The sequence below is a fragment of the Triplophysa dalaica genome, chromosome 12 (assembly GCF_015846415.1).
Source record: "Triplophysa dalaica isolate WHDGS20190420 chromosome 12, ASM1584641v1, whole genome shotgun sequence".
NCBI classification, from domain to species: Eukaryota; Metazoa; Chordata; class Actinopteri; order Cypriniformes; family Nemacheilidae; genus Triplophysa; species Triplophysa dalaica.
In genome coordinates, this window is record NC_079553.1 from 9,915,981 (window position 1) to 9,939,673 (window position 23,693).

The window sequence follows — 23,693 nt, forward strand, 5'->3', positions numbered from 1 at the left end:
ATTTTCTACTCTTATATACAGATGAACCAGAGTCAAGTCCTTACAGTACAGCAGAGACAGTACAACTAGAAGAACAAAATTGAACAGAGGCTGCATCCCACAGTCACATAAAAAGACATCTAACATTATATTACATATATGAGGAACTAACATGCACTGTTAGGTTTAAATCCTTTGTCCAAAATGACAGATTTAAAGGGGTCGTTGTTTTTAAAAAGGGTCTTATGGTGATGTGCCCCAGGCTCCGCCCCTCGTGTTGAACTCCCCCAACGAGTGCGGTCAAGTACTTGCCCTGCAATGTTCAGTAACGCGCTTTCTTTAAGTGTCGCGTAGTAAACAATCTTTAATGGCATGAAATCCTTCAACAGGCGTCTGTCCTGCAAACCTATCGGTTGTGAAGATTTGCTTTGATTTATGAAAAGGCTTCGCGGTTCAGGCATTTCGACATATGATTGGATGTATAGGCTTTACTGTGCGGCACTTGATGAAACAATAGACACAAGTTACTTCTCAGGATCTGAATGATGCTCGTTCAGTGACATTTCTGCAGTCCCTCCAAATACACAATTTCGGATTGTTGGGGAGACTCTGCGTTTGAGGTAAACATTGCTTTCAGCGTTTCTTTATGGTGCTTCGTTTTTTTGCTCTTACGGAGATGTAAATTGATACATTACGGATGTTGTTAAAACGCCGTATTGTTTTCATTCATTTCAATGTACTGGCCGGTGTCAATGTCTAATATTTATTTTGTCATGACACTATCACGCGCCTCTCACACAGTGATTTAAAGAGAGGCGTGTTCAGTTCACCCGATACAAACTACGTTTGTCATTTCATTACACAAACATCTCATGTGTGTGTCTCATGTGCGCACATTGTTCGGTGTTTCGCGCAGCTTTCAGCGATGGACGGCATCGGGAACACCATGCAGAAGAAGGCGGCTGAGCTCGAGCGCATGGCCGAAGTCCTCGTTACAGGAGAACAGTTACGGTAGGTGTGGCTTGACACTCATCCAGACCACAAGAGACGCGACGTGCGCCTTTATCACTTTTATTATAATAAACAAAACCGTCCGCGCTAGTTTAACGCGTCGAGTCGACATCTGAAAGACTCCTTGCGTTTATTTAGGACCGCGGTCCGTGCACAGCTTCAATGACGATATTTGGGTTTGAATTCAGGACGTCGTGGCATATTTAGTAAGCTGCAGATTTCCAACCCCTCATATGTGTCATTTGCTGGAGTTTTTAGGTATACACTTGATGTAAACCTGTTTATGTGCAATAAAACTTTATTAATATGTTGTGTTAAGTAGTGAACTTGGCAATTTTCATGCTTATGTTTGTAGTAGATAGTTAATGGAGTGGAAACATGTTTAGTCAAGGCTCAGTAATGAATACAAAGTCACAGATTTCTTTGTGTTAAAACAGTTTTATTAAGTTTGAACCATTTTTTCTTTATTCAACAAAACACTAACACACAGGCATCATTGTATGCGATGGGGTTTGATGATTTCCAGCCCCAGGAGTTAATGACACACTTTCTCACATGGGGCTCATTAAATTGCAATAACATTTCTGGACGATTTTTTGCAGCAATCTTTCCGTATGTGCTATTCAGTTTCTTGTCTTTTTATCCATATCGCTACTATTAAATGGCCTATTGAACGTCCAAAATGCTACTCATTTGGATAGAAAGACATCTATTTGATTTACCATTGAGTATCACAATGTTTGAATCCTGCTTCACAGGCTTTCAACTCAACGTTATAATAGCGTCTTTTCTTCTCAGAATTTTACAGGAGACTTTTTATCGTCATATATGCTCAAACTTTTCATTTGTATGGCTTTGCACATGAAGAGCATCAATTCAGAACACTGTTTCCAACATCACAACGTAACTTCTCAAGCAGGCAGATTACTTCTGTCAATTTGCCTGTTGAAGATATTTACTATTTCTGGACAAATGTGGTATTAACAACAGGAATAAAATATATAAATGACTTCTGTGCTCAAATATCACTACTACAATACTATTATAGGTCACAGCAAACCAGTTTTATCAGGCGATTGCAGGTGTCACTCCTTACTTTCCATGTAACAGCTGACTCAGGTTTGTATAATCAAGTATGAGTAACCGAGAGAAGTATCAAGTGCACCTTATGCAGGTATTGGGCAGTCCTGTTGACTTTACCCGGTCTGGGTTTACAGAGGCTGTAGCACACTAACAACAGACAGTTATTTCACTTTCGTGCCCATTTAAAGAGAAGCCACCAGGCCTCACTCATTTCACTCATGCTATTGTATAGTAATGCCATGCCACGAGTGTCACACAGCTCTGTTGTTTAGTGTCAGAAAGTGCTAAAGTGCACTTTAATGGTGTGACCTACTGGCTCTGTACTGCTTGCAGTCACGGTCGGTCATGTGAGTCTTTGTTACTCAGCGTTTAGCCGCATGCCAGTGTTTTAACGGCTGTTTGACTGCTTGTTGCTGATAATCCAATTTGAAATGCATTGGCTGTGAGTGTTAGGACAAGATATGATTGAGACTTCTGCTGGCAGTTTTGGAGGCTGTAACGTTTGCCAAAATTTCTTGTTTACTTTCTGTTGTTGACTTACTGTAGTGTCAGTTTTTCACTTTGCTTGAACAACCTAGTGAAGCTGTTGCTCTTTACACCAATTGAGGTTTACAGTGTTATAAAGAAAAGGCATAAAAGTAAGAAAGGTTTGGCACAGCTGGTTGTAAACTCCTTAATCTTAATTTGAGGATTAAGTATAGGGTGCATCAAGACTATTGCGTAATATCAAACAACGTGGTTATGATGAGTACAAGTAGATGTTCACATTCAGTGATGGGAATAACAATTTGAAGATGTAAAAAAAATCAGTGGCATTTGAAATTAGTTAAGAAGCCTAGAACATAACTGCATGAACTAAAAAGTACAAAGGATCCAAATATAACTGCTGACTTCTGTATCTGTTCTTTGCACTACCTGTATGTACAAGAACATACTGATCAAGTTTAGAGTTGACCCAGAAAAAATCCAGCTCCAGAAATGTGGGTATAGTGGTCATTGTTCAAATATAGGTTGTGATGTCTTAAAGACAGTCAGTTGAAACAGGTGGCTGGATGGAGGTTGGAAAAGATCGGTATCTAATCTGATTCATCTGAATGCTTTCCAGGCTGCGTCTCCATGAGGGTAAAGTGATCAAAGACAGGAGGCATCATCTCCGCACCTATCCAAACTGCTTTGTGGCCAAGGAGATTATCGATTGGCTGATTGAGCACAAAGAAGCATCTGAAAGAGAAACGGCCATCAAGATCATGCAGAAACTTCTCGACCAGAGCATCATTCACCATGGTAGGTTTGTCCACCATACCACACCTCTTTCTGGACTTGTAGCATACATAAAATTTGATCAGTCCTGGATTTGTACACCAGAATGTTCCTGTAAAGGATCGGTTTCCCCATAAAATGGGCTTCCTTTCTTGTGTGGACAACAAAATGACAATTTTTATAAGAATTCACTGGCCATTGGCACTACAGTGAAATTAAAGCGTATGGAAACTGGGGGTGTTAAAAATTAGAGAAAAAAGTAGAAGACTAATTTCAACACACTTCTCACACAACAATATAATATGGCTTCAGGATATTTTGACTTTTTCGGTCTTTTTGTCATTTTGTAAATTAGCTCCCCCTTCACTGTCATTGTCAGCCAAAAAATTCACCATTTGTATCCTATGGAAAAAAAGATGTGGTTTAAAACAACATGATTGTGAGTAAACAATGACATAATAATTATTTTTAAATGAATTATTCCTTTAATCGTTTGTGTAAACCAACACTACACTCTTACACTACCCAAAAAACTAGTCTGATCCATAGTCCATACACTTGTTGCTATTTTTTCCTGTGTGGTGCAATATATTGTTCACATGAGCTTCACTTAACATGCCTCTTTTGAATTTCTTTTTCTTCACAGTCTGTGATGAGCACAAGGAGTTCAAAGATATGAAGCTGTTCTACCGTTTCAGGAAGGATGATGGAACCTTTCCACTCGATAATGAAGCCAAAGTTTTCATGAGAGGCCAACGTATATATGAAAAGTAAGATTTAAATGATTGGAAAACGCATGTTTGTTCTTTTCCATTAAATGTGTTTTTCCTACTGACATGTACCACCAAAACAGGATGTTATTGTGTGGTCACGTGTCACACAAGTCTGTACATATTGATTGTGAACATTTGGAGGCTGTTTGGTAAATGAACAGTATCCATAGAAACAGAGACTTTTGAGCAGATTGAGAGTGCTCTGTTACAGCTGGATCCATTTAGAAGTAGGTATTTACCTGCAAGTGTTTGCCTGTTGATGTAGGTCTGCACACAATCATCTTCTGACTGAATGAACTGCTGATTTAGCAAAACTAAAAGTTTTGAAGGGAAATTATTTTGTTTAGTAGATTTTTTTGTATATATTTATCCACATATTTTTTCCTGCTTGCAGAATGAGATTTTAAGAAAGTCTATTCATTCATTAAAGGTCACCTTTTTGGATTAGTTAGATTAACCAGTTTTATAATTGAAACACATCCTGACTGTTAGTACACACCCAACCTTTAAAAAGCCGTAGTCATTTGTTTTAAATGATCATTAGCTGTGTCATTTAGTAATTAATCAAATATATAGATACATTTTTTATTATTATATAATGCCTAACTAAAATTATTATCTCATGAAAATCAATAATTTGGTGCATGTTTTTTTCCCTTTTTAATTTAACATATTGTCTGTGTCCTTCCACAAATGGAACACTGTATTTTTTAAATGATTAAATATTGTGCTGTCAAAGTTGACAAGCTTTTTACTTTTTAATATTTTATTTGTGGTTAGATATTTACAAAACCCAGTGTCAAACATAAAGGGTGACAAATAATAATGATTTATGGTAAAAAATTAAAATCACAAATTATAGAGATACAAGGTTTCAGAAGGACAGCAGCGTTATGTTAAAACAAGGCCAATCTGTGTCACAAATGACTGTGTTTACCCACCGCTATTGCTCCAGAGCGGTTTCTGGATGTGTTTGCACTTCACTTATGACCAGGATGAAGGAGAGGGGTCAATATGCTGCTCTCTGTCCTGCTGTGCTGTAGACGCCTCGCTCTGCAGGCCACCCTCTTGCATAACAGGAAGATGGAGTCTAGTGGGACATCTGTCACACAAACCACAAGTGTGCTTTTATGCAATCACAAGTTATGCTTGTGGTCGGTATTTGCAGATTTAGCTGGTGCTTCCCAATATCTGCTGACAGAGCATAAAAATATGAATAGTTTCAAAGAGTACGTGGAGCGTCATTCGGACTGTGGCTCAGGAACAACATGTGCAGGGGACCTGGAATGTTTTGTGATTTGTCGCTATGCAACCGTGATTAGTCATTGTGAACTGTTGTACACCTTGTTTTTGTTAACCTCCCTTTTTTTGTCCTCCTGGTTTCTAAGCATGTAGCGGAGAATGAGAAAAAAATCTCTGTTTGCTAGTGTGCAATTTATTTTTAGTAGACTTTGGGCTTGGATTACAAAAACATGAAGCAAACAATGTTTTTCTCCAGTGGCCACTTTAAAAGCTTCTTGCTTGGATGCATACTTGTCCTAATGACGGTCTTTAAGATCAAATTAGCATTTGGTTCACTTTACACAAAGACTTCCGTACAGAACACATTACTGTCATTAAAAGAGATCTGTGAATGTATTATATAGTGCTGCTGTACTGAGCAAAGTAATGCATGCAAATCACATCTGTATATACTAGCATTTCTAAATGACCATAATGCCATAAAAAAATCACATTGCGTCCCTTGAAGCTTAAAATGCAAAGCAACAAATTATACAAAAGCATTGACTAACATGTCACAACCAAACCTGTGGTTCTAATTTTTGGAGCATGATATGGTTTACTAGCAAACCAAAGCTACAGTTACAGTGGTGACCAAAAATAGTAAGGTACTTGAAACTAGGACAGTGTTGGATATCTTTGTTATTGCCAAGGTCAGTTATATTAAATAGTTGCTCAACTGCAGAGTTTGATATCAAGGTTGAAAGGCACAAGAATGTATGTGTACATGGCAAACATGTCATTCTGAGGCTTGCGTTCCTCTTTATGGACATTGACTGATAGGGAGTCGTGTACTCTCGCTTGACCCATTTGGATGTTTGCTCAAGTTTTATCGTTTGCACTTTTCTTCAACATGTACAACCTGTAAAGATAGTCGTTTTAAACTACTGTGCACACGCTTCCATCACAAATTGTGTCTGTTCTAAAATGCACATGGTGGTCAGCTAATGAAAGTGTTGTCCTGTAAAGGAATAGTTCGCCTACAATGAAAATTCTGTCATCTATTATTCATTCAAAACCTGTATATAACTCTTTCTTCTGTGCAACAAAAAGCAGATACTTTAAGAAATGTCTCATTGGTTCTGTGTCTGTACAATGGAAGTCAATGGGGCCACATGGGGATACATTCTTCAAAATATCTTCTTTTGAGTTCTGCATATGAAAGTTTGGTATAACAGGAGTGTGAGTAAATGATGAAAGAATAGTCATTTTTGACGGTACTATTCCTTTAATGACGTCTCTCCGTCTACTAACCTGTATTTAGCTGATGTTGTATCATGACCTTTTGTCTCTGTAAATGCGCTGCAGTGCGTAAAAGGGAGTTGATCTTTACCTGTCAACACCCGACGCCTTTGAACAGTGAAGAATGTTGCATTTCTTGAAAGTCCTGCTGCTTTTTTTTCTTGATGTAGTGGGGTTGTGTAGAACTGTCATGGTCCTGATTGATATAAGATGCATTTTACAGGTTAATGGACATATTCTCTCCCACCTCAGGTTGATGAACACTGAAAACACAATGTTACAAGCACGTGATGAGGACGGGGTGACTTACGAGCGGACGCTAGTGGCATCAGAGTTTACAGACTGGCTGCTGCAGGAGGGTGAAACGGATACGAGGGAGGAGACTGAGCAGTTAGGACGCAGACTTCTGGAGCATGGCATCATTCAGCATGGTTAGCACACAGCCAGGTTCCCATCCTAAATCAAAAGGGGACAGTCTTGCTCCAGTAGGGACACTGTCCTGGAGAGTTAACCCCCAACTCTAAACAAACCCAAGCAGGATATCAAAATCTATAGTACTATTTTAACTTTTTTTCATACTGTCTTGGAACGAAAAAGTCATGGGCAGCAGGCCTCCAAAACCAGGATTAGTCATCCCTGTTCTAAAGTATTATAATTTAAAATAGATTTAATGTTTTACTGGTAAAATGGTTTACTTCGATAGTATTTACACTTAGTAAATATTGCACTACACTGACTCATGTTCCTTACTGGACACAATATCAGAACTGTGATCTAAATAGAGAAAAGCATTTTTGATGGTCAGCAACAGATGGACATGCCTTTAACCAGGCAACAGCAAAATTCTGAGTCTATCCAAAACACAGCGTGACACACTAGAACACACAAGGCTTTGCATGCATAATGCACACAAATAGAGTCTTTCACTCACACATACAAGACTACTATAGGACATAGCTGAACCCTTCAGTCATGATACACATAAATAGTCACATGCACACAACCACAATAAGTGCTCTGTTGGCTCTGTCGAAGGATTCATTGTAGTGTCTCTGCTTAACAGCACCTTTCCTGTCGGATTTCTGCTTGTTACACAAAATCTGCTGATCTTATAAACTAGTGCCAATGGCAATAACACACTTTTGCATGTTTGATATTGAATTCAAATTTATGCTTTTATTTAATTATACAAATATTTATGCACTTGCATTTTATTTTAAAGGAATACTCTTTCATGAACTACTCCCCATAAGTTGTTACAGACCTGGATACATTTCTTTGATCTGTTGAACCCAAAGACAGATATTTAAATGGTATTATATGGTAGTCAAAGGTGCCCTAGAACTGTTTGCATTTCCTAAATTCCTCCAAATATATTATTTTGTGTTCAACAGAACAACAAAGTAATGCTTATTTTTTTCCAACTGTGGTAGTCAAGGATGTCCCAGATATGTCAGTTGCATATTTTTCCAAATATCTTTCTTTGTGTTCAGCAGAACAAAGAAATGTATACAGATGAGGAACAACTTAAGGGTAAGAGTAATTCATGACAGAATTTTCATTGTTGGGTAGAGCATCCCTTTACCTTTACTCGGTTTTTGGTAGATATACAAATATCACATAAAAAACACACTGAAACTGAATGAAGCTTTTGGCTCAAATTTGGATGCTGTATTTGAATCCAGTCAATAATCACCACAGCACATTTGCAGATTCATCAGGGCATGCTGGGAAATCTCCTGCATTAAACCAACACAATGACAAAACTGGAAAAGTGAATCTTGCCTACGGGCAAATAATAGTAAATGATGAAAGCAAAAGAGCAGATTTTTCTGCTCCCCTCAGCCGTTTAGCTGTCAGTGGCCCTCTGCAAAGTTGCGTAACACTCTGAATTAATAGTGAGAGTAGAGTAAAGTGTGTAAATCTGTTGTCATTGTTTTACAACCAAAGTCGCCGTGCACATGATAAATAAGCGTGATATACAGTGCTGCTTACACAAGCCTGTGAACTCATTCCCCCTGTCAGGGTAGCAAACCGTCTAGAACCCAAATTCTCTAGCTTTCTTGCTTTTGCTTGTGTGTTGAATGTGACTGTATTCCCACTAGCCAATGTGTATTTGTGTGTGGGGGTTACACAGCTTTGCAATGTTTTTTGGACTGAGCTGTGGTTAAACAACATATACCATTATTGTGGATTAAATGCTAAAATTAATGTTAGCATAATTTAGCATAACATGTTATAGAAACAAAAGAGATTCTTGGAGACTTTGTTCTTTGCAACAACAAAACATATGACACATGAACTTTGCGTTTCTCTCCAAAGCATATCTCCTCTTTTATTTTGTCTTTTTTTTGTGGTCCCATTTTTAAAGTGTTGAAGTATGGCCTGGAAAATGTTTGTGTGACGGAGTGTTGACGCCGGGAAAAGGAAAATCGTGTGCACATCGACTCCCAAGCGCTACTTTTATTAGTGAAAGTATAAATGGCATATTGAATTTATTTAGCCTGTAAATCTTTAAAATGTTGCTGAAGCTGTAACAGCCCTGTTATTGGTGGCATGGCATAGTTATAGCACAGTAGAGCGCTAAACATTGAAATAAACATGGAAAGTTAAGGCTGTATGTTTAAAACATGAGTCATGGCACTATGCATGGGCAGTGTGTGTTGCTTTGATCTATGATTTGGAGGATTATGGGATGGGATCTGGAGATGGTACAGTACCTCCTATACAAGCACACACTTAATTAGACTTTTACTAAACAGGTTTTCTTAAAGCACAAAATAACAAACGGCTTTCATAGTCCTATTTCCAGTTAAACTTTTATAATGATTAACATCTTAAATGTAATTATTAATATAACATTTTCATGTTTTTAAGTTGACTTTGTATAACTTCTCATGAGCTTTTCTATATGTCTTCAGTTTCTAACAAGCATCACTTTATGGACGGCGGACTGCTTTATCAGTTCAGGATGAATTTTCGTCGGCGGCGGCGATTGATGGAGCTCTTGAACGAGCGCTGGCGTAGCATCCCAGAGAACCAAGACAGCCCTTTCTGTCTGCGCAAACAGGCCTCCGAGGGGGGAAACACCAGCTTCCTTTCAGGTTAGTCTACAGTCTTGAAGGAAGTTTTTAAACGACAACCTAGAAAGCACAGATACATTGTGTAAAAGTGCGGTCTAGAAAGCCTTTCTTTACATTTATAATATATGTGATTATGATCATCGTAAAAAAATTGAGAGCTAAACTCGGATAACCATCTTATATTCAAACAAGTGAGGTTGCATTTTCTTTACTGCACATTAGATCTGTTTGTCAATTTTATAGTCTAAATTTAAAAAGTATTTTTTTTATGTATTTACATTACATTCATAATCATTTAAACAGATCAGCTTAATTTCAACTTAAATAGCTTCATGCTCTCATGATTTTATTCAGAGTAGCCTACTCGGAGCATTAAACATGGCCTTTTATCATATTGAATAGTATGTAAATGTAAAGCTGGTTTAGATCAAGTTTCAGTACAAGGCTGTTGAATCAGTATCACGGCATAATAACTCAACAGAGGAAATGAGCTAGTGTCTTGGGATAGGTCGATCGGTTCCTCTTCACACAGCTGAAGAAAATAAGATCTCTTTTCTGTGGTGTGTATGTGTGTGTTGTGCTGGTGTGTGTTGTGCTTTGGTTTCAACGTACACAATACGAAAATCTTCACAAAGCCAAAGCATGTAATTTATAAATACGTAAATGTATCAAATTGATATGTTGCAGTCTACAACATAGTATCACAATTTGCTGTGAAGAATTATAAAGGTAAACAATATGTGTGTGGGTGAGTGTTAGCCTTATAGGTTGTGTCATAACTCAGAGTATTTGACTTTTGTTATGATGATTTTATGAATATATAGATTTATAATTCGCTTTATCAAAACAGTAGAGGTCCGTGGTATTTCTTCATGCAACCACAGCAAGCACGTGTTTCCTAAAATATTGCCGCTTTCTAATCGCTTCAAAAGGAGAACTGTGATCTGAGAGGCCTCGTATGACAGTTATTTGAAGCATTAGAGGGATGTTTACATCTCATAACACAATCTATACTGCTCTGACACTATCGAGTGTGAATGTTGTTTTCAGAAGAAAAACTTTTTCTCACTTCTCTGTTTTTTGCTTGATTTCTCCAGTGAGCCCCACCAAAGAGATCAAGTTGGTGACTGCAGTGAGGCGGAGCAGCTTGAGCAGCAGCTGTGGCAGCATCGGTTACTATAGCAGCAGCCCCACCCTCAGCAGCAGCCCCCCTGTGCTCTGCAACCCAAAATCTGGTAAGATCCCCCCTGACGATAACACGTGCGTCTGTTCTCTTAGGGGCCAAATCCATAAATGCTTTCTAATTAGTGTCTTAAAAATGATTACATGCTTAAAGGACTAGTTCTTCCAAAATTGAAGACTCCTTCATTAGTTACTCACCTTCACCCATTTCAAACCTGTATGAGTTTCTTTCTTCTGCAGAACACAAAAGAAAGTATTTTGAAGAATGTTGGTTACCGAACAACATTGGTTTCATTGGCTTCCAATGGATGGACACAAAACCCCTGAGACTTTTCTCAAAATATCTACTCTTGTGTTCCACAGTCATATCCTAGTTTTGAATGACATGAGGGTGAATAAATGATGACAGAACTTCATTTTTCGATGAACTATCACTGTAACGTCCATGATGTTATGTATTTTTGTATAAATATAGGCAAATAATATAGATACGATGTTGTCATAAAGGAAATAATCTTGAATCTAAAGAGAGAATCTGGCTCCACTGTTTTTCTCAAGCCCTAGTTGACCACAGAGTTAAGAGACATGTGGAAAACCAGACACTGCTCTGCCTGAATTCCTGAGAATTTCACAATGGCGAATTTCTAGGGAGAGTGTCATATAATTCTTGAAGTTTGTTTATAACGTATGACTTTTTCTTGAACCGTACACACTGTGCAGTTGTTTCAGACTCCTACTATGTTTGTCCAAACTTCCATGGGTGGGTCGGGAGGTTGTGTGTTTGTGTGCTTTCAGGTCATAAAATCCACATGGGCTAGCTCCCCCCTGCTCTACTTGGCCTTGCTCCACTGTAATTGTGCTTGTTGAATGTAATTCTATGAGGCGTGGATCATTTGTTTCCCATGAACTTTTTAGCTCCCTGACAGAGATTCTCCTTGTTACCTTGAAGTGTTGATCTCGGATTATGGGCTTATTCCAAATGACATTTTTGCAACCTTGAAGTCTTATGCAAGAGAGGGATGCTACTCGTAGTGTTGTTTCAAAATGAGCTGAACCGAGTCTTTTACAGACGAGCCCTTCTACAAGGCTTATTTAATTGTTTATCCAGTGATCTTTCCAGGCTAGTCATTTTGCAGTTTATTATTATATGATGCTGGGTGGCGCGTCCTTGCTATTCATAACCTTGAGGTAAGTATCTTGGATTGGTTGAACAGATGTGTACACAATTTAAAGGGATCTGCAGATAAAAAAGAAGCTCAAACAGGTTTGGAACGATTACACGATTTTCATTCTTTGGTAAACTACCTTTTATAGGTCACGTGTGTGACATTAAGCTGCATCTAGTGGTAAGGTTGCGAATTGCAACCAACGGCTCACTCCACCCATTGCCCCTGCCTTTAGAAGCTTTAGATGCCGTCACGTTTTTGCTTCTTTGCCGAAGGAGTTCACAATAAAGACACAAAGAAGCTTTCGCTTTAAGAGCTCTAAAAATGTGTTTTTGCTGCTGTAGAGTGGTAGTGTAGGGTTTTCAAGATGTCTACTGTATAAGACTTATAAAGTCTTGCTGCTTTCTGAGTGCTCACTTCAAGTGCCCAGTAACAATTTTTTCCATAAACACCCAGATAAAAATAAATCCCACATGTTATAACTCACTAACTATGCACGTTTTCTGTCTGTCTGTATCTCAATGTGTGGTTTTCCACACTGTCTTACTTCCCCATGTGTGCGTGTGTGTATAAACCGTTGTGTACCTTGAGCGGAGTTGTTCACGTGGACTATGTGTGCGAGACGGTCTGGCAGGAACACCCAATCCCCCTAAGGAAAGGCAAGGAGCATAGCCAACAGGCAGAGAGGCAGAAAAACATTTTATACACAACCGCACACTGCCAAATAAGAACATTGGCCTCCGTGGTGATCCAAGTCAACCCCCGAGCATGACTGCAAGGAAGCAATCCACACCTAGACTAACACAAGACTCACTTCACTGATCTCACTGAAACTTCAGTACGAAGAGGCCCACTGTTATCCTAAATCATTCCCAAGATGCAATCTGTCATCAGTTGTGTGGTTACTGGTTTCCTTCTGCGAGTATTTGGTTAATAAACAGAAATGTCTAAAGAGATGAGCATGCTCTCGGTTTGGCACTGCCGTTGCCTGCCTCTAATTGGTTGCTTTGCTCAACCAATCCCGTGACGTCTCAGCTGCCCTCCCATAATCAGTGACAACAAAAAACGGACTGAGAGAAACACTGTGAAGTTTTGTGTCTGACACATGGATGCACAGATAAATTGGGGAATAAATCCTCTCCTGCCATTGTCATGACTGACAGAGTGTTAACCATTGCCACGTTGTGACTTCTCACAGCTGTAAAGAGAGACGGACGCTCAATGTTTTGAATGTTTGGAAAAGGATGTGTTATTGTGTGGAAAGGATTTAGGTATGTATAGAACGACATGGAAGAGAATGAATGTAGAGGCCCTTTCTCTTCCTATACGCCCACTTAGTGTAAGTTTTCAATAGTCACCAGTCAGCATAAGATTTTTTGTTCATTTTCACAGAACTTTCCCCAGAATATTTTCTTCTATGAATATGGATAGACAGTATATCAAATGAGAAAACATTTAAACAAACAAAAACTCTTTTTATTTGTGTTTGTGTCCAAGACTTCGTCCAGGTTAGATTTAGAATGATGATCAAAACATAGATAAAGCATTTGCTTGTTGTTTTTGGATCTGTAAATAGACCTACTGGCCGATTTTCAACCCAGTGTCAGATCAAAAAGGGACAAAGCTAACCGAGGGGTTAAATGGGTTAAACCCAATATGTTAATATTTGACCCAACACGGGTTAAAACAATTATAATAGATATTAACAAGATGCTGCCAATGGCACCACTGCCATTACAATGAATGAGGAGAAATGCAACGCTCAATGTGGCTGCTCGAAAAAAAATATTTAAGTGCAGTTAAAGCTTAGCAAACCTTATGGTACAGTTCATGTAAGGTTTAATTATTGATTGTAAACATTCTGAATGATTTAATATCTGCCTGCTATCTTGCTATGACGTCAATACACTGTAGCTGCCCAGAGGCATTGCAAACATGGTCACCAAATGGCACGACTTCCGTACACGGACTTGGGTTGCTTAAACCCAAAATGCTGGTTTTAACCAATCACATTTTAATTTACAAACTATGGGTTGGGATATTCCCTTTTTGACCCAACTCTGGGTGAAGTGTATATGCTGTACTCTTTTAGAAAATGTATAACAGCACCCCCTACTGTCCACCAGTGAAATCATGGTAAACTGACAAAACTCGTAAATTACAAAAAAACTTGTTAATGGATAGTTCATCCACAGAAATCTGTCCAATTGTCCTTCCAAACCTATAAGCTTTTATTTTTTCTTGAAACACAGACATGGACAAAAGCAGTATTATCACTTATTATTACAGGGCTTGTTGGAATGCTTGATTCTGATTGGCCAGTCGCGACATTTGCAGGTTGGTTATTCCCTTATAACAACCTCTCAAAACTAAAAACACAAGTAGGCGTGTAATAAGCGGGATAATGCACAAGCAGCCGGCTGTCATCGTGAAGTGATATAAGCCCCTTTAGTGTGATACATACCTGATAACACTGTCGGAACCTTTTTCTGCGATAACAAACGGCTGCCTGTACATTATCCCTTACATATTGGTAATGTTTGTTAAGCAACAATATTGCCCCACAAAGGAAATGAGAGTTCATAGAGGTTTGAGTAAACTGACATGTTTGGTTACCACACATTTTTTTGGAATTAATAACAATGTCCATTTGTGCAGGTGTGACCAAACAATTTAGGTTTTGTTTCACTTTACTGATGTAGAGATAAGGCCATTTAAAACCTGTTCTGTGTTAAATGATCCTCAGCAATGCCACATCCTCACCATTATTTCATTAAAACAAACCTTTAGCATCCCATTAATGCTTGATTACATCTCTCTCTCTCCCCTTCTCAAAGCAACATTTGTTTCTGGATCTCTGTCTCGCATTTTTGATGCAATATAGTACATAGTGTCTCTGTGTTGTTGTAATATATAATACTTTTATACTGGTAGAAATGGTGAAATGATGCAGTGTCTGAAAATGATGCCTTTACTGTATTTACAGTACTGAAGAGACAAGTGAGCCCAGATGAACTGCAGGCGCCTGGTGGACATTTCATAAAGAAAACATTCACAGTAAGTTACACACAAACACTCAAACGCAAATACTCAGAAACACCAAAGACTTGATTTATACACTGTATACGGTTATTTATTGTTACTTAACTCTAACTCTAACCATAACCATAACAAAATATTCAAAAAAAAAAACATTTAGCATTTTTATTAGTGAGGACATCCCAAATAACGTTGTATTGCAAAAGATTTTTTATTAACTGACAAAAGTATGTAAACGTGAGGATACATTAAAGCCAGGATGTCCGATTTCACATTGCTGTTGTTGATGTTCAAATCACCAAGACAGACACACCCCTGCCCCCATCTTTCTCTTTCATCAGCGCTCGACTAATGTCCATCCTGTCCACTGTTCACCTTACTGCTGATTGGCTACGGGGTTGTTTTGGTACTCGGCCCGTCTTTGTCTAAACAAGCGTAATTCGGAAATCAGACACCCCGCCTTAAAAGGATATGTTTTAAAGTTAGACTTATAAGTTTGATGACATTTCCACTATTGAATACATTAAACAGCATTTAGTTCAATTACATCAGAAGTAACTGTAATTAAAATACAGCTTTTACTAGTAACTAGTTACACCCAACACTGGATAGCATCATTTACTATGTTTGGTTCTGAGAATTCATTAGAGGGGAGGAGAAGTTCAAAACTAAAAATAGCGAAAGGAAGTTTTCCTTCAGAAGCATGTGGATTTGTTGCTACCACAAGATCAACAGAAAAACAGAGAAGAGATAAGAAGAATACATATCAAGATATCAAGAATATTTGAGCCTTTTGACTTCTGCTGTCATTTAGCTTACGAAGACAATACATTCTTCAGTTTAGGTTAGTATGTTTCCTAAAGGAGTATTTCACCCAAAAGCCAACGTTTTGTCTACAACTATTAGGGAAATTACCCATGAGTCTTTGCACAGGGTAAGCAGAAGTGAATCTAGCACTGGATGTGTTAATGTGTTGGATATGTATGTGTTTGCAGATTATGGGAGATGCAGTGGGCTGGGGGTTTGTGGTGAGAGGAAGTAAACCCTGTCACATTCAGGCAGTGGACCCCGGGGGTCCGGCTGCAGCCGTGGGAATGAAGGTACATTATTAGTTTTACAGGAAAGAATACTGCAGGAAGAAGAGACAGTAGGATGACCATGTTGTTTTCTTGGTGGTTAAAAAATTTACTGGGATCTGACCGGTTCTAATGTCCACAAAGGTTGGTTCATTAACGTGCATTTACCATCCAAACAGATGTAAATAATGGAAGAATGAAATATTACGGTTAACTGCCGTTTTAAAGAAACACGCCCGGATTAATAACAAAAGATCTTGTTTGCTGTTACTATTTGAAGACGACTTCTGTGCTAGGGCCATAATTCTGCACCTGTTGAAATACACGGACAAATGTTTGTGGTTTAATGAACAGAGTTCAAACCGAAGGAACATCTATGGAAAATTAGACAAATTATATTTTGGAAGAAAAGCTTTTCTGTGAATAAAATAATTACATTTTAAAAAATGTAATATAATTGGGTAAGTATTGTATTTTCATTTAAGGGTAATATGTCACGGCTAAATGAATATTATTTTTGTTTTAGATATAATGCAATGTGTACACACGATTTAAAGTGAAAAAACGCTGTATTTTCGACATATCTTGCAAGATTGTATCTCCTCTTTGCCCTGCCTCTCTGAAACGTGCAGATTTTTTACAAAGCTCATCACTCTGAAAAGCGAGGTGTGCTATTATCAGCCAGTTAACCAGTGCGTAGTGATTGGTTGAATACTGCAACATGTGACGGAAAAGTAATAACATTTACCATATAGTCCTCATTGAAGCGTTTTGCCATGCACCCATATATCATACATTCCATATTAAAATCCTTACATTATGTTGGCAAAGGGTTCAAAATTACAAAAATGAATACATTTCAAGAAAATGCAACATTTTCAAATGTGAACTATTTGCCTTTTGCCTTTCTCTGTTTTAGTCTATGAAGCATTTCAGTGTTTTTGTTTTGCTGTATTATGGATCTGGTTAAAAAAAATAAAGTTTGTAAAAGTAGAACAAATTTAATATACAATCATTTTTTGAGGGTTTTTGAACATTGAAATGTTTATCCATTTTGAACCTAATGGCTGGAATACACTATAAGACTTTTTTAAACTAGACATTATACACTTGCATACTTTTTGAAAGTTTCAGATAGAAACACACTAACTGATCAAATCTGTAGACTGGCACAGTCTTTCTGCAACAAGTCCAGACTGAAAATCTGGGCAAAATCTGAGCAAAAGTCTTGTAGTGTATTTGAGCCTTAAATTCTGACACTATTCAAAAATAATAATGCAATAAAAATCATTTTTTTGTTAATTATTAACACATCCAAGACAAAAAATAAAAACAATTGATTCACATGTAGGAAATAGAAAATATTTAGAATTATTAATTTTCTTCATGAAAAACAACAGGGTCACCATGTGAACATCTCACTGTGCTGTCACACACAAACAAGCACAACCACGACAAATGCAATTCACACACACATGCAGCTTTGTCTATTGCACTTATCCTTATTTTTCTTGGCACAGACCGTTGTTTCGTTAGCACTGTTTTTTTTTTTTAAAGCTACTTGTCCGGTTGGGCAAGCAAATGTCTCTCTCACTTGCCCATACAAAACATTTTCTTGTCCCGGACAGGCGTTAATATCGAGCCCAGGGGCCCGTTCTTCATACCTCGCTTACCTCGGCTTCATTCATACAAAAGCAACTTGTTGCACAAGGTACAGGATTACAAGAAAGGATTTAACATGTATAGTAAATAACCCGATGCTTTCCTTTTAGAACAATATTTATTGTAATTTAATATAATATAATATATTCAAAACAATGTTTATTAACTGTTAAAAGTCTTCGTTGAGGACTGCAATAAATGAATGAATGAATGAATAAATAAATAAATAAATTTGTTTTTTTCTTGTGAAGGAGATATTTGCCATATTAATTGGTTGGACCTTCATAGGAAATATATATAAACGCACTGACGTTGGAGGGAATTTATAAAAAATGCATTCTGTCCTGCCATTTGCAAATTTGTGGTACTTCAGTCTCTTAAGACCCCAGCTTAATAAATTTTATATAAGGGAACTAAAGATTCTGCAGTCATGATCATGTCAATGAGCGTTGTATGTGTCTTGATTGATGCCATAGACTGCATCATAGGCCTCTGAGTTCTGAGGTTATTTTTTGAAAATAAATAAGTATAATACTTGCAGGTAATATTATTTTTAATAGTAAGTAAGTAAGTAAAGTTTATTTATAAAGCATATTTAAATTCAGCAGAGCTATCCAAAGTGTGCTTCACAGAGTCAACTTTTCTTAAAAGGAAAATAAACAACAGAATTTATAAAAAAATTGAATGCCAGGGAGTAAATATGAGTTTTCAGATTAGATTTAAAAACAAAACAGAAGGTGCGAGGTGGAGATCCAGAGGCAGCTGATACCAGAAACACGAGGCAGCAACCGAAAAGGCTCAATCCCCTTTAGTTTTTAAACAGGAACGGGGGACCGATAAGAGAGCCTTTTCAGAGGATCTTAAATGTCTAGCGGATGTCAGTGGGTTAAGAAGATCCTGAAGATAAGATGGGGCATGAAAAACGAACAATAAAATCTTAAACTGAAGCCTAAACTGGACCGGAAGCCAATGAAGGGAACTGAAATTGGGGTGACGTGATCATATCTGGAGTCGTGCTAAAGATGACTTTGGGAGACCCATGTAAAGCAAATAACAATAATCTAATCAAGAGGTTATAAACGCATGGATCACCTTCTCCAAGTCTTGAGAAGACAGAAATGACTTGATTTTAGAAATGGTCCGCAATTGATAAAAACTGCTTTTGACAACAGAGTTAATTTGTTTGGTTAGGCACCGTTCTGAGCCTAAAATAGCACCAAGGTCTCTAACATGGGAAGAAACTGAGTAGGAATGATCGCTAAACTCCTTTCAGAGGACCAAAAACAATTATTCAAGTTTTGTATTCGTTAAGTTCGAGAAAATAATTAGACAACCATGTCTTAATGTCCCAGAGACAGTCCAAAAGCGGTTTTATGGCCTCACAAGCTTTCAGAGGCAGATATTATTGTGTATCATCAGCATAAAAATGAAACACAACATTATGTTTCCTCATGATATCGTCGAGTGGACGCATATAAAGATTTATAAGAAGTGAGCCTAAAATAGAGCTCTGAGGAACTTCACTAATAATAGGGGCAGCTGCTGATGAGAACTTGCCAAGCTCAACAGAAAATGACGTGTCTAGTATTAGTAATAGTATTAACCAAAAAGGAATTGGATCAATAAAGGAATGAACCTGACATGGCCTTTACTGTTCAATGCTACACTACACACGTCATCAGAAAAGAAAGCAGACCTGTGATGGAGGTGCAGACTGATGATGATCTCCAAACCACTACACTTAGACGGAGTTTCATGAGATGTAACTTTTGGAATACCTTTTAACTCTTTCAAACTGTATTAAAAATGTGTTCACTTGTATGTCATTTCTCCGTGAATGAATACGCATCTATGTTTTAAGAGATCTGTGCCCATGTTACATTATTTGTGAGCTTTATAAGCGTCCCTTTTAGCAACTTGTAGCAACCGTCGTTTTTAAGACACAATAAGGCTTTGAAAAATCACAAGCAGGACTGTTGTGTTTTATGTCATAGAATAAAACTTGAAAATATTCATAGACTTTGGAGCGATGTAACCACAAGTCCTAAAATGCTAACTCGATCACGGTCTTTGACTACAAAAATACGTCATCTCCTCTGCACCCGAGTTGGGAGTGAGAATGTGTTAGCAGGACCCATTAAACATATTGTTTATTTAATAAAATGAACATACAAAAAAATTCAACAAATTGTTTATTTAATATAATTGTTATAGAGTAAAATAATAATATAAATAAAATATAAATAGTTATATTATTAGACACTAGCCAAACACAAAACGGAAGTTGACTGTGGTACAGGCGTGCGCACGTACAATGACATGGTCTTTACAAGAGTTCAGAAGTCACACTTCAGAACTCTTATCTGGAGAATGTGTGAATGACCATTACCCGGAAGCCAATGTTTACAGTTTAAAGAGATATATACGATAGGAGATATAAGATAGGATTTAAAGTCAGAACTCAGTTTGTCTTCATTTTAAGTTTTTTAAACCTATGAAGCTGTAAAATTATAAATTATTTTCATGTGATCATATTATAACGTTACGTCTACATTTGACAAACACTTTACAATGCCTTCTACATTTTTTATCACATTTTATCAGTATGTGTGCTTCCTGGGAATTAATGGTCAAGGTCAAGACAACGTCATCTCTCAGAGATTAAGACTGTTACATTATCACAGGGTCAAGAATGAGAAACATTTCAGATAATCACAAGTGATGTGGACATGTTGACATGTTTTAAGACATGTTGACACTTGCGCATAAGGAAATGGTGAGCTTTGTGATAACATTTCTCAAATGTTGCTTCATGGTAAGGATCAGGACAGCAGTAAAGGACAATCATAAAATGACAAGTGAGAAAAACATTAGTGGTGTTCCACGGTTTTTAACTTAACTTTAATTTACAATCAATTAGGAGGTTGAATTCAAGCCCTAAAATTACCCCTGTAAATGATCTCCATTACATTTTGTTCTGTGTGTCAATAATAATAGCAAAATCCAATAAATAGGATGGATATAAAAATCTAAATAATATTTAAACGTATTATTTGATCATTTTTTTAAGGTCCCCATAGAAATCATTATGGAAAACTGTTCCTTAGGCTCTCCATCACATGCTTCATTATGATTTGATGTAGATAACAGTGAAACAAACACTGTGACTCATTTCTGATGGTGTTGTTGAAAGATTTTCTAGGAAGAACTAAATACTACTGAATTCATAACGTGAAACATTTTTACAAAATGTGAAACAACTGTACATCAGCTTTAGAAACTCTCAGTATTTCATGTGTCCCCCCTTTTCTAAAATGATATCATGCCGTTTAACAAGAAAGAAGGAAATCTGACCTTTTGTACATGCAGTTAACACGATCAATGATATTTGCTAACATATGATGTGTGATTATAAATATAAACATATTATTAAGTGGTGCATAAGGTTGCTCCATATTGCTTTATGTGCTTTATCAGTACCATTTTATCTTTATGAACATTCTGTCCTGCTTTTCTCCACAGGTGCGTCAGTTTGTGGTGTCAGTTAATGGACTGAACGTGCTCAATCTGGACTACAGGACTGTCAGTAACCTCATCCTTACTGGTCCCAGAACAGTGGTTATGGAAGTTATGGAAGAAGCAGAATACTGAAGATAAGATTGGAGTCTTTCAAGTCATTCTTTCTGTTGGAGAGACTAAATGTTCAGAGAACGGACCTCCTGGTTCTACTCTTTATTTTAATCCAGACCATTAGGGTAAAGAGCATGACACTAATCCATGTTTTGAAATGTGTGCCTCCCATTGGCTCTTCATTGACTGTTACTAGTCCACATATGCCGAGACTGTAACTAGACATAATCTGCGAGATCATATGAGCAACTGCCAAATATAATGTTCTAGCAGATAGAACTGTAGCAGGTGAAACCGTTAGAACACATGCTAATGTGTTTGTGCCATTCAGGAGAGAGCAGAATACATTGCTCTATGAGACTTTCTTCATTTAAAGTTTTAGAGGTGTTGTGATACGTGTGCAGCACTTGCTGCTTCAGGTTTATTATTGATCACATAATCTTAATATAGATATATTTGAATAACTACCTTATATTCCTATTAAGCACACCCACACAACCATTTATATGCAGGGGAAGACCAACAACAGCACTTAAAGAATCTGTTCTTTAGCTTAAACGTAAAAGGGAGTGTTTAAATGGTAACGCACATCCAAAAGATAGTGTTGTGTTGTGTCTCAGTCCTTGTTTTACAGGAAGCCTACAAGTATCTTGTAAAAATAACTAGTTTTGATTTTCTTTGTGTTTTGTCTATATGCCCATTAGGCAACAAGAAAGCAATCAAGTAGTTATCTGCATAATGTTATTATTATACTGTATCACAAAATAACTTGTGAATAAGTTCCTGTTTTAACAGCGATTATCATGGATAAAAGAAAAGCCACGTAGTGTGTTTATATAAAAAGCAATTAATGAGACAATGCAATAGTTGCAAAGCTATGTAGCTAGTTTAAGAAAAACATCTGTAACACTATAGAAGAATTATTAGACTAATTGGATACAATAGTCCTGTAATGTGTGTTAAGAACGTCTATGCATGGATTGTGAAGGAATCAAGACAATGTTTAACTTCAGTAGTGTGTTATTCATCATGACACATTTAAAAGTGAAAGTTGTAAATGTGCTTGTTTAACTCATATCAATACAACACTCATTCCCTGTATTTCTTATTGCAGAATCATGCTATCTTTATGGGACGGTTGTTTCACGGAACAACTTTTTCTTATGATTATACAGTACGTTTTGTGTGTAGATAATAAGCACAACAATAAGCTTGAATCTTCTGCCTTAATGACTCACATTGTGCTGCTAATTCTCAAGGCTGGTCTTGTAACATCTTTACTAATCGTACAGAACATACCGTGGCTGTTTTATTAGTGAAGATAGATTGTGGGATGTTCTTGACAATCAACATTCTTTACTCTTGGTAGTCTGATAAATACTGGTGTAAACGTGTCACATTTACCCTACCGGCAGAATGCAAAAGATTATCTGAAAGGTCTGTTTTTAATCACTTTTTAGTTATTGATTAAATAAGGGAGAATTTCGTCCAAAACTCACTTCAATGCAACTGAGTTCAATGCATTTGTGTTTATGTGTGTCTTTGTGCAAGGAGGAAACTGGTACCACGTCTGTATTTCTTTGTGGAGCTCTAGATGATAATAATTGTCAAGTTGATTAATGTTTTATTAAACACACTGATTTTATTTAAAGAATTTTCTCCGTTTCTTATTTCTGCTTAAATCATGCATCACATCATTCATTTGACTTAAAAAACACAAATTGGTTCTCCCAAACCAGGGTTATCTTGTCGATCCCATTAGAAACCAACTTTTTTTTAAATAGACACATGATTGTAAAGGTAACTTTGTTTTAAAAATAAGGGATTTTATGACTTCAGTAGAGAATAGAAATGCATGTTAAACTATTTTGTTTGGCCTACAGGTTATGCTTACTGTGTTTGTTGTACTCTTTGTTATTCTTAGTGAATGATACTCAGCTAACTTTCAATCCTGTCATTTTTTTGTGAGCATTTGTAAACATTTATCATCGTATCATTCTGTACTCAGGGTCAGATGTGCACGATGTGTTTGCTATTACGTAATGCAGTCGACATCCTGAACTGTCAGGCATTACTGTAGTGCCACCTGCTGGTTGAAGAGAATTAAGCCTGTTTATTGTACTAATGGTTCAAATTAATTATCTTTAAAAATGAAATTCTTTTCACGTACTTGAAATCTAGTTTTTGATTTCTTATTATTATTTCGACCGCTAAGACATCCATAGA

The 23,693-nt window shown here is 37.2% G+C and overlaps 1 protein-coding gene across 1 annotated transcript; it reads left to right on the forward strand.

Moving 5' to 3' along the window:
- The first annotated feature begins 253 nt into the window (after nt 1–253).
- Nucleotides 254–23,121, forward strand: deptor (DEP domain containing MTOR-interacting protein). Its single transcript, XM_056761870.1, has 10 exons — nt 254–599; nt 896–990; nt 3,179–3,357; nt 3,980–4,103; nt 6,882–7,060; nt 9,551–9,733; nt 10,810–10,947; nt 15,047–15,117; nt 16,095–16,199; nt 21,360–23,121. The coding sequence occupies exons 2-10, from the start codon at nt 905–907 to the stop codon at nt 21,486–21,488; spliced, it is 1,194 nt and encodes a 397-aa protein (XP_056617848.1). The 5' UTR covers nt 254–599; nt 896–904; the 3' UTR covers nt 21,489–23,121.
- Nucleotides 23,122–23,693: the final 572 nt, after the last annotated feature.

Coding starts and splice junctions, on each gene's coding strand:
- deptor (XM_056761870.1), top strand. CDS start 905: ATGGACGGCATCGGGAACACCATGCAGAAGAAGGCGGCTGAGCTCGAG. Junction 7,061..9,550: donor GCATGGCATCATTCAGCATG/GTTAGCACACAG, acceptor ATATGTCTTCAG/TTTCTAACAAGCATCACTTT. Junction 16,200..21,359: donor CTGCAGCCGTGGGAATGAAG/GTACATTATTAG, acceptor TTTTCTCCACAG/GTGCGTCAGTTTGTGGTGTC.